Source organism: Sebastes fasciatus, chromosome 3 (genome assembly GCF_043250625.1).
Source record: "Sebastes fasciatus isolate fSebFas1 chromosome 3, fSebFas1.pri, whole genome shotgun sequence".
Classification (NCBI taxonomy): domain Eukaryota; kingdom Metazoa; phylum Chordata; class Actinopteri; order Perciformes; family Sebastidae; genus Sebastes; species Sebastes fasciatus.
In genome coordinates this window covers 19,669,997-19,682,593 of record NC_133797.1, presented here as the reverse complement: position 1 = coordinate 19,682,593, position 12,597 = coordinate 19,669,997, and the positions used below count along the sequence as shown (strand labels likewise).

The window sequence follows — 12,597 nt, the reverse complement described above, 5'->3', positions numbered from 1 at the left end:
CACATGTTTTTTCTCCTCGTCTCTTTCCTTATGCTCACCTTCAATGAGAATATAACTTTGAAACAATACTTTCAAAGTAAGCCGTGAGTAGAAAGTGAAATTGATTCTGAAACAGAGATTGGAAATCAAAACACTGTTTCAAATTATAGCTGTTATTTTTCAGAAGGTGTTTTACTTTTCCCATCGCCGCAGAGTTCAAAGGCCCATTCTGATAACAAATTCCGACAGAGAAAAATGTGCTCCTCGTGCATTGTGGGTATCGTGTGATTTGGTGTGCCGGAGGGCATTAGTAAATACGTGTCCACTGTTATTAATCAACATGACACGAGGACAGAAATGACCCTTTTCATTTGGTTCTACTCAGAGTAGAGTTTCTATATGTGAAAACACTGCGTCTGTATTCTACCTTCCTATAGAGCTGTTTTTCCCCGTATATGTTCCGGCACAAATTATAATTTATATACTGTATAATTCAGTCTCTTGACACATTTGTGCACGTCTTTGCAATGTACACACACCTTCACTTCCAGAATGCATAATGCATCTTTTTCTCTTTCCTTCCCAGTCCAACTGTGCTCAGTACGCAGCGGAGAAGCGGGACGAGGAGAAAATGTGCGATCACTTGATCCGAGCAGCCAAGTACCGCGACCACGTGACTGCCACGCAGCTCATCCAGAAGATAGTCAACATCCTGACCGACAAACATGGAGCCTGGGGAAGCTCTTCCATAAGGTAATGTCTATAAACAAGACCAAAGTTTTCACATTATTAAGTTGTCATTTTAATTTCAAGTAAGATCGTTATGAGATTTTACTTTGTAAAATATTTTAGGAAAAACTTCGATAGCGATACCTGGGCTTTGGGTATCGGCCGACACCGAGTACCGATCCAATGATTGTAAATCAAATTGTATCAAATATATACAGAAATAAATTTACTGAACTGTTATTATTATTAAGATAATAAATCATATACCAGCAACTTTATTAACAAAATTAACAGGAATTACAATCCAAGGGTAAACCTTTTTAATGCTGCAACAAATTGTTCCAAACTTCAACAGAAATTAAAGTTCCTTATATAAAATATATAGTATATAAACATAGAATTGAATTGAATAGATCGGCCCCATTGTCACCGATATCCAATCCAGCTATTTGAGTCAGTATCGACCCGATATCTGATCTAGTATCCATATCGGTGCATCCCTAATTTTGTTGACCAATCGATTAGTTGATTTAATTAACAAAGAATCACACAAAAGCACCACTTTAAATCTTGTGTTTACCAGAGATGTGCTCATAAGTTTTTAGGAAATAATTCATTCAGCATGAAAAAGCATTAAAAACGACTATTAGCCTAAAGAAATCTTAGTGACTGAGACCAAAATGACCGATTAGTCGACTAATCAACTAAGAGCTGGCAGCCCTAGTGTATATATATTTTTGTAAATGTAAATATGACAAATAATCCTTTGATTTAGTTTTGTTCCCTACATGCCAGGATATATCAGAGACAATAAGTTAGCATTGTATAGAAAAGCCTTTAATCAAGACGATGCACCTGCTTTGTTTTTTTTTATGAACTGTGTTCATAGCATGTAATTTTTCTCAGCCTTGAAAGTGATTCAAACCACTGTAATGGTTTTAATCTCATCATAATCTTTCTCATCCCCCAATACTCATGGCTTTGATTAAATTAGATTTGCAAAGGTGAAAATGTCAGCTGTGGGTTGAATGATGCATTGACTCGAGAGAGAGATGAAAGCCATTTAAACAGCTCCGCTCCCATTAAGAACAGAGGGAACCTTATCCTCTGTGTTTGTTTCGCCAAATAGGCAGCAGAATCCAATGCAGCTATTCCCTAATGATGGCTGTTTGTGCAGGTAGTGGGTAATGGTGAGCCGGAGAGGCGGCCGCTGGCTCGCGCTTGTTAGGCTGAACCAACTCTCCAGAGACTCGTCTGGCGAGGGTTAGTTTGCTATTGGATCAGGAGTCTATCTCTGGCAGCCTTTGTTTTCCTTTTCTCTTATATCAGGAGGATATGGTGTATTATTTGTAATATTTTTCTTTTCTTCATACCATCTCCCTCCCTTCGCTCCCCCTTCGATCTCTCTTTCTATTAGTCTCCATGTGTACTCACACAAGGCTATTTACTATGGAGATTGTGTTCTACGAGCCCTGGCCAGAACAGTCCCCCATTACTGGCCCTTTATGCCGTTGCACTATTGATGGTTTTCCTAATGGCTGCCGATGGGCGCAGGGAGCCATTGGCACTGGGCCTTGGAGTGCAGCGCTCTTTTAATAAATCACAATCAGTCCTGTGCCATTACATCAATATTTTTGGTCAATTACTGTGAAGGTCAGGTGGTGCAGCTTCGCACCAGAGCCCCGTGGTATGTGGGCACATAGGAGAAACATCTGGTGCTGCAAAACCCAGAAAAAAAGAGCAAGTAAAAAGAAAAGATGCACGCAGGGAAAAAATACTCACAAGCACACCTGCATGCCTGCAGGCGTCCTAATGTTCGCTCCCTAAATCCACACATACAAACGTGTGATGCAGCAACATCCCCGCGTGTACATACAAACGGGAGGGGAAGGACGCATACACACAATGAAACCTCTTTTCCAGCTGTGAAAATGAAAATCCAGGAACACAAAGACAATACGCGGCTATGATTACGACCTTTTGTTGCTCGAGTGTAAAATCCAAGCCTGGCTGCTCGCACGCCATAAAAACGTATTCCCCAAAGTTTCCATTCAATAAAGAGTCTGAAAATGAAAATATTATTTTCTCACAAGCTGATGGGAATTGTTGTTTCCTCACGGCAGGCATCTAATATCTTCTGACATGGTGTGACCTGCCTGAATGCAATTTGTGTCTTAATATCCAGCTTACAGCGGCCCCGGCCTCTGGAGAGAAGAGGTGTTAGGTGATTTTCCCTTTTCCATTCCCCCTGCTTCGTCTGCGGTTCTCTCTCTCTCTCTCTCTCTCTCTCTCTTCCTTTCTCTTCGTCACAACATACAATTTCTCTTCTCCTGTTCTCCCACTCCTTGTCCTTTTGCTCTTTCTTGTTTCGCTATCTGCTTCAGTTGTATCACCGGGGCGTCCAGGGAGGATTCCTTCCTCCAGACAGAGGCAGTATCTATCGTTTTTGTGCCCTTGTCTGTCATCTAGTGTCAAGACAGACAGATCCACAGCGACTACCTGTTCATCCATACGTTTCTGTCCCAGTGCCTGGAGACTCAGGTGTACAACATGCCAGCCTGAAAAAAAAGTAAATGAACACCTAGCAAGATAGCCACAAATGAAACAACTGGCAGATGTAATTTTTTTTCTCTCCTCATCTCTCCAGTTTTTTTTTCCTTTGAGCTCGGGTCCACTGAGCATCCAGACCGCTGCAGTGTTTATTTGGGTCAGGAATCATCTTTCATGTATATGACACCTAGACAAAGTCGACGGACAGCGAGGGGAGATGAGGGCAGATGATGGAGAACGCCAACTCGCGGTCTCGGGGGACTCGCACTACTCTCCTCTTTTTCCCCTCTCATACCTTCCCTTTATTGCATTCTAATAGGCTGACTAATGTACCATGGAAATTCACTCTGGATGCAGGAAGCGGGGGAAGTAAAGGGAAAGGTGGCTGCTGCTGAAAAAAAAGGTTGAAGTGTGATGTAGAAGCAGCATGCTCACTTTTTTTTTTTTTTTATCCAGAGCTGTTGTTACTGATGTAGCTGGTCTGTTTGAGGCAAATGGAAACATTATTCAAGATGTAGAGGTTTAGGTATACTCCCTGTCTTACTCTTTCCTTTTAAGCCTGCATCAGCATCCTTTTTATTCCAACAATCCTCACCTAGTCCCCCCAAAACACACACACACACACACACACACACACACCTCAGGCACCAACTCGTCTCCCTCTGCTCCTCCTCCCTCATATAAGCAGCTCATTTTCTGCAGCACCACTGCTCTAATGGACGCCCTTAGGCTAGAGGCTTCCCAGCCAAGGGACATCCATCTTTTGGCATGTCACACTCCCGCCCGGCAAAAAATCTTTGTGATGTGCACTCCAATTTTTCTTCAGTAAATCAAATCTTCCTTCCTTCAGAAAGACGAATGCTTTAGGGTTGGAGTGTTATAGAGAAAATCAATGCCGGCAAAATTGAAACAGTATGCCCCCGTATTGATCGTCCTTGCGAGATCGAAAAGGAACAGCTTTGTAACTGTTCCGCTGGACAGTTAGCTGACCTGTAATGGACAAACTATTGATATTAGCATTACTATTTTATCTTGTGCTGTGTCATTTCACCAGCGCACTATTGAGGGAAAGAAGCCGGAGCAGAACGTTCACAGTTAGAAAAGCTTTTAGCTTTTTATCCACTAATGATACAAAAGAGGGTGTCTACACAACATACAGAGTTATTTGTTCTTTTAGTAAAGGAAATATTGTTTCTTTTACACCATATCCCCATTAGATATACAGAATTGTATGTGAAGAATGAACAGAGTAAGTGCCGGGCAAGTACAACAGTATATACATTCAATAGCTCATTATGACAGCAACTAATGATTGCTTTCATTATAAATTAAAATCGTGATTTTTAAAAAAAATTTTTTTTACAATTAATTGGTGTATTTTTTAGGCTATAAATGTTATAAAATTGCCCGTCAAAATGTTCCTTAACCGAATGCGACATCTTAAAATCGCCGGTTTTGTCCTACCAACAGTCCAAAGTCTGAAATGATTTCATTAACAGTGAAACAAAACAGAGAAAAGAAGCAAATAATTACATTTCGGAAACTGTAACCATTGAGTGTTTGCCATTCTTGCCTGATAATGACACAAACAATTAATACGTTTTCAAAATTGTTAATTAATTTTCTTTTGACCGACTTATTGATTAATTTAATAATTGTTTCAACTTTACAACATAGTATGCGATGCATAGAGCATGTACTATATCCATTCTCTAGTACTTACTCTCTTCTTCATGCTCCTAACCGTTGCTTCCAGTTAGAACCTAAACTAACGATTGTTTTCTCTATCAGTCGATCTTTGCATTATTTTTGCGTTTCATTGATTCATGATTTTTAGTCTGTGATATGTCAGAAAATAGGGAATCACAATTTTCTACATCAACATTCAACATCTTCAAATTGCTCATCATGTCTGACAGAACAATGTCCAAAGATATTCAGTTTTTGGTGATACAAGACATAGAAAGGCAGCAAATCCTCACATTTAAGAACCTGGTACCAGCGGATGTTTGACATTTTTCTTTGGCAATGACTTAAACTTATTCACACTAGGGGTGTAAGAAATATCGATACACTTGAGTATCACGATATTATGTTTTGTGAAACCGTATTGATTATCAAATACACTTGATTTTTAGTTTATATGCAAAGATTTGTCACAGAAAGTGACTCAGATTGTACCAAAAGTAGTGCTATGATGTTGGATGTTAAGGGACTGTGACTAATGCAAATGTCGATCCAACTGTTCTGATTGCATATAAAAGTAACTTTTCTTACTCAGATTTAATGCACATGGTGATGTGTGCTTTATACTATTACAGTTTTCCTAAAATTAGATTGATTAGATTAGATATATTGTGATTTAAAAAAAATCACAATATATCGCCTTGCTTAGAGTATCGCAATATATTGCCATATATTGAATCGTAACTCCTGTACCATGATACATATCTTATCGCCATATTCTTGCCAATACTCAGCTCTAGCGTTCACAACGCCAGGCTGCGTCTCTTCAGATTCTGCAAATCAGTAGCTCCCTGCCTATTCTCATTGTATATATATCTTAGCGCATTCATACTCACTGTCAATACTGTTAAGTTAATACTGTTCACACCGCTCATACTAGGGCTGGGCGACATGGAGAAAATAAAATATCACAATATTTTTTACCAAATACTTTGATATTGATATTGCGACGATGTTTTGACCATTGGTGCTTTTAGAACATATTTGCGAAATGAGATTTTTGATAATTAATCATCATTAATGTGGATGTAATGACTAAGTTGGCAAAGGCAAATAATAGAACAGCCAGAACAGTCTATCACTTTACTGTAAAACACTTATGCCATATTACGATATCCAAAACCTAAGATGATATCTAGTCTCTTATCACGATATCAATATAATATTAATATATTGCCCAGCCCGAGCTCATACTGTATATATCTAGTGTATTCATACCCCTTACTAATAATTCTACATTCTATATTTTGTTCTGTACATCACTCTGCTCTCTACTGCTTTTTGCACATCTGGTTAGATGCAAAACTGCATTTCATTGTCTCAGCACCCATACTATACTATATACTATAAAGATCAATCTAATCTAATAATCTAATTTAGTTAAATGATTAATTGATACATTTCAAATTTGCCCCTAAACATTTGGTTTCAAACCAAAGGTATTTCTCTAACTAAATAATCTACAATAAAAATGAAAGTTTGGATTTAAAAAAACATCCTTAGCTCTTATTTATTAAGAATTTAAAAGACAAAATCCCAGCTAATTGGCGTGATCAATACTGTGATGTCTTTAGGTCAGATTTGATTGACAGTGACGTCTCCCTGGCAACATAAGCAAGCAACCACACAACTGTAATCAAAATCAGATATTTCTAAATTCTGCTTGGTGCACTGAAATACGTGACATCGCTTTCTCCATTTCAACTGCACGCTATTCAAACGACAAATACAGGAATCTCTCTTTTAAAATACCCAATTTTATCAATTACTCATATTAAGAAGTTGATCTAATAAATAGTTTTTTAGGGCCTTTAATTAATTTTCAGTTTATCAAATAATGAATAAATAATTAAGTTAATTAATTAACCATATAATTGCAGCACTACTGCTCATTGTCCTGTAGTCCTAACAGGCCTTGTTAGTGAGCCTCCTCCCAAGTAATCAATTAATTCTGCTCTGAACATACCGCCGAGTTCTGCTTACTACAGAGAGGACGTTCATGTTCACATAGCATTTTTTAAAAGAAATGATTGCATGAGAAGCTGCGGCAGCCCGATTCATCCCCACTTGTACGCTATCATTCCAGACTTAAATCATAATTATGATACATAATACCGAATGTAATGCATGTGTTAAAGCCGAGGTCTGCACAACGTCTGCGCTGCCTTGCGCGCATGTTTTATGGACACACTGTACTGTACGTTATGGCTACGCTGGTGCCGTGCACGCAGAGGCTGAAAAAGGAAATGGGACTCCGGCACGTCAGTGGAGATTATAACCATAGGAAACAAGAACATAACTGTTTAGAGTACACCGACTCTCGGAAATGCACGACACGAGAGGGCAGGAAGACAGACGGAGAGTGAGAGAGGGAGATGGATGGAGCGGAGGATGAGAGAGATATTTGTTACTAAAGCATCAAAACTTAAGATGAAGACAAAGACAAGACAGACCTTTTTTTTCCACATCCTTCCACAACCTCTAGCTGCAGTATACACTGACTAAAGCATAGTGACGTGTGATTGCACAAATCTGTATGTAAAAGGTTGAGAGCGTGTCTTGTTTGCTGGATGGAAAACTCTGCAGCTGCAGACTTATCTGACCATCAGATTGCCTTTTGTTGTATTTGGGAAAGGAATAAACACTGTAGCTGGATCCCTGATCCGTCCTCATTCTGATTTAAACACCAGATCTTCTGCACATTGATTCTTATTTTTATTCTAATCTTTGTAGCTAATCCTTTTGTTTCAAACCTATTTTTACAGTTAAATATTTTAGAGCTGCAACAATTAATTGTTTAGTTGTCAACTATCAAATTAATCGCCAAATATTTTGATAATCTGTCACTTTTTTTAAGAAAAACATGTCTAAATTTTCTGATTCCAGCTTCTTAAATGTGAATATTGTCTGGTTTTGTTACTCCTCTATGACAGTAAACTGAATATCTTTGAGTTGTGGACAAAACAAGACATGTGAGGACGTCATCTTGGGCTTTAGGAAATACTGATTGACATTTTCACCATTTTCTGACATTTCATAGACCAAACAACTAATCGATTAAATGAGAAAATAATCAACAGATTAATCAGCAATAAAAATAATCGTTAGTTGCAGCCTTAAAATATTTATTTTAGGATGTTAGGATTGTTAGTATGACTGTTAAATCACATCTAAAGTAGATAATCTCTGAAATGAGTACTTCTTTACCTTGAGAAAAGTCCATTACTTTGTACAGTACTCAACTGTTTATATCTATAACTGATAATAGCTTTTGGTTTGCTTATAAATACTTGCAGTCTAAACACCAACATGACCTGATGTACTAAGCAGTGGCAGCTGCAGCTCCCGTCTCATCCGATGCAGAGACAGTTGTTTCCTTTAGTCCAAGTCCCGACTACTTCAAAACCAATTAGCTGGTGGGTCGAGTTATGCTCATCCATCTGCCTTGATACAGTCATAAACATATAGCATAAACATACTGCTCGAAGCAATGCGAGCCGGCCTTCAGCTATGTTCGTCTTTCTGTAAACGAGACTCTTTGTATCACACAGGGATCTCCAACGGCAAAGTCCTTAAACGGGGTTTAACGCAAAACCCTCCAGCTCATTAATCACGCGCAGTGACATGTGTCTGGGACAGAAAAAGTTGTGACGGGGACAAAAAGGATGTTCCTTTAGTCTCTGGGGAGACTGTTGGAGTTTGACAGCCTTGCGTTCCATCAGTTACATAAAATAACGTGCCGAGGCGGCCCTACCGTGCAGCCTGGCTCATGGATATGAATTAGAATATAGCCTCAATGATAACATTTACCTCCACTGTATATACAGTACAGTGGCTGGGCCTGTGAGGAATAGTAACAAAGTGTCATGGTGGAACATATTAACAGCTGATGGTGTCCATATGTTAGCTTGGTTAAGTGTTGCAGGTTAGACCGAGACTCAGTGGATCATTTAGAATGACAAGAAAAAAGGCAAGTGGTTCAGTTAATACGGCTGCTTTTAATCATTATCGTGGAAATGACTTTATGAATTTTTAGATTTTGTTTTGATTTCACCTTTCATGCTCCAAATATGTTCATTTGAATTGGTCAGTTATCACAATACATGATTTAATAGTGGAGCTTGTTATGAAAGAAAACAGTGATCCTGATGGGAAGGTTTGGTCTATATTTCTTTTTTTCAAGTTTGCATGTTTACCACTACAAGTAGTAGAAGGGGCTACCTTTTATCTCACTTTTAGATTTAAGATCATTAAAAGTGCTAAATTTGATATCCAGAGCATTAATATACCAGCAAACAAATATTGTCTATGTAAAGACATAGAGGAGTAATGTCTACCTGAGCAGAGAATGAAGTGTGTGTTGTAATCTGAGCTTCTCTGTGCTTTGTTGACATCGCCGGGTCGGCCGTATATGCTTTTAGTACATGTTAGTGCATGTGAGCGTGTCCCACTGGATGGCTCATGGCCACCGTTATACACTGCGCTCATACGGAGGCTATAGCTTATAATGCCGTCCCAACCATCATTGCTGAAGCATAGCAATAGAAATGCTCCCAATCCCGTATTTAGCAGCTTTAAACACAGATATGTGAAATGTTTTTTTGGTAGCACTTTGTGACGCCCATGTCTATAATGCATTATAAACGTAGTTATAATGCATTATAAACGTAGTTATAATGCATTATAATCTGCTTATAACACTGTATAATTATATTTGCTGGTCACTCACTGACTTGTGATGTTCTTGCATACATTTTAATGATTTTTTTTTCACTTTACTTAAAGCGAACAGAGATCACATATAGTGACTTATAACCAGCTGGTAATGTATTATATCAGGAATTTCATTACTTCACTTAAAGCACCCAGTGACCGCTTAAAATAATCACATTATAACAGTGATTATAATGCATTAAAAAAATATCTAATGTATTACAACAATGGGAATAATAATAGACTATGATCCTCGCAAAAAAGAAAAATGTCAGTGAGTGACCAGCAATTATGAAGCATTATGATACTTGCCATTATAAATCATCATCAAATGCTTTATAATATTTTATAATTATTTGGTAACACTTCATTTTACAGGTTCGCAAATTTCATGGGAATTAGGTGATCTGGAATTACTGACAAATTACTCCAATATTTACGTCAAAATTTATCGAAATTTACTTTATTATAAACATTATTTAATAATTATATGCTAAGATAGCATATAATCGTTAAAATAGGGCCCTCAGGCTTCAGAAGCGGCTGTGCGCTGCTCTTCATCGGAGGTGGAAAACCAAAACTAATAGAAGACCCTTCTGATCAGGCACAAATCTCACTATTGTGTGACTTATTGTCTACACAGATGTAACCTGGTAACTAATGTCATGATGTTTTTTTAAGAAATTTCAAATAAGTTATATGCTAATAAATTAAATGTATTATCATATTATTAAAAGTATTAAATAAATGATCAGCTATTGGGAAATAGCGTAATATAATTATAATGTTTATAATAAAGTAATTTAAAAAAAGTAAAAAGTAAAGTAATTTTTGATAAATTAAGGTAAATATCGGGGTAATTTGGCAGTAATTCAAAGAAATTTCAAATATGTTACTTGCTAATTATCACCTAATTACCATGATATTTGCAGACCTGTAAAATGAAGTGTTACTTTATTTTAATAAAGCATCATGAATATTCACGAGTGCTTATAACTATGATTATACAGGCAGATTATAACGCATTATAAATATGTTTATAAGGCATTATAGACATCGACATCACAGAAAGTGTTACCATTTTATTTAACCAGATAATTTATATATTTTTTTAAATGAGCTGAGCTGCCCAACAAACTTTCCACGTAGTCATAGCAGACGTACCCTCTGGTGTACGGGATCCCCGGTTGTGAATCACTGCGTTAAAGTACTGACTACATATATGCACATTGACAGGTTGCTGTAGTGTTTCATCTCAACTGGAGGTTTTCAGTTTAACCAATTTACCCGTTTACATCTCCTAGACCCGCTCCCTTCGTTTCTACACCATCAGTATTGTTCGTCCTCTTCATAGCAGCTCAGGAATGTAATGGAATCCTTGTTATGAAGTATGAACAAGGGCCGCCATCCCAGAAAGACCAATTACACCATCGTACTGCTCGCTGCCTCGCTGCTCACGGCCCAGTGTGACTCTGTAGCAACTCTCAGATTTATGAGTTTCATATACCCTTAAGAAAGTATACGGCCTTGGTGGAGCAAGGTCATGATAAAAGGGTGCTGATCAATATCTGAATGAAAAACCATTTGGGAAGTTTTTAGGGCTTTTTTCCTCCTTTCTCCCTGGATGCAATATCTGCAGAGTATCGATCGTCCGGGGCCAGTAGTTAGTCAAAGGCTATCTCCTTTGACTAACCCCTTTGAAGCGTGTCAGCCCCCCCCCACCCCCCCCCCCTCCTCGTCCCCGTGATAGATTGGTATGCTTCCAGCCACTGTAATTACACCATGGTACCAGCAGGTCATTTATTTTGCTACTTTCACCATTTGCCAAAAAATGGCCTTTATCTTTAGAATCCAGCTCTTTCTTGTGCAACTAAAGCAGGAAAAAGGCCACATAAAATACCAGCGTCCCCGGTGAAGACTGAGGATCATCCTTTACTCATAGATCTTCTACTTTACACCCCCATCCCTTTGTGTGAGTTCAAGTTCAGCACCACCCTACGAGGATCAGACCATGAAATTGACTAGGTGATTAGGGCTGCAACTAACGATTATTTCCATTCTCGATTAATCGAATAGTTGTTTGGTTTATAAAATGTCAGAAAATGGTGAAAAGTGTCGATCAGTGTTTCCCAAAGCCCAAGATGACGTCCTCAAATGTTTTATTTGTCCACAAGAAACCAGAAAATATTCACATTTAAGAAGCTGGAATCAGAGAACTTTAAAATGACTCAAACCGATAAATCAATATCAAAATAGTTGGCAATTAATTTAATAGTTGACATCTAATTGATTAATCGTTGCAGTTTTATGTGTGATGTTAAGAACTGATATTGATGATGGATGGAGGGACCGATTTATTCATTCTGGAGTGATTTTGTGTTACAGCAGTTGCAACTCATGAACAATTTATAGATAAACACACTCAAGAGTGAGTAGAGGAAGGAAATATTTTAGTAATAGAATTAACATTTAGCTATTTCTATACAAAGTCTAATTAAACTATAAGCAGTTTATAACAAACAGTGTGATCAGGCTAAAATTCTGGCTCTGAGGTACAGTCTAATGTTTGATGTTCATGAGGCGTGGATCAATCTGTACAAAACTCCCAATCGAGTGCTACAGGAATGAGTCCTAAAACCTGGAAATGAGTTAGCATTTTAGCACTTTTGATTCCTTCGTCTGGAAATCAATGTTTTTTTTTAATGGGTTTTTAGTTAGATGAATGAAATAAGGTCTGTGGATAACACAAGCTGAAGAGATTTTAGCGTTTTATTCTACAATATAAAATTCGTCAGTAAATATCCCACAAGCCTTTATGTGTCTTAAAAAAGTCGGTTGCTAACAAGTGGCTAAATGAGACTATAAAACGTCATCACGCTG

General features: G+C 37.9%; 1 protein-coding gene across 23 annotated transcripts in view; it reads left to right on the top strand.

Moving 5' to 3' along the window:
• Window positions 1-12,597, top strand: part of lrba (LPS-responsive vesicle trafficking, beach and anchor containing) — a 241,565-nt gene that overhangs the window by 118,888 nt on the left and 110,080 nt on the right. For all 23 annotated transcript variants that reach the window (XM_074629449.1, XM_074629440.1, XM_074629454.1 and 20 more), the window contains one exon: window positions 566-732. In XM_074629449.1, coding sequence (XP_074485550.1) covers window positions 566-732 — 167 coding nt within the window. The remainder of the gene's footprint in view (window positions 1-565; window positions 733-12,597) is intronic.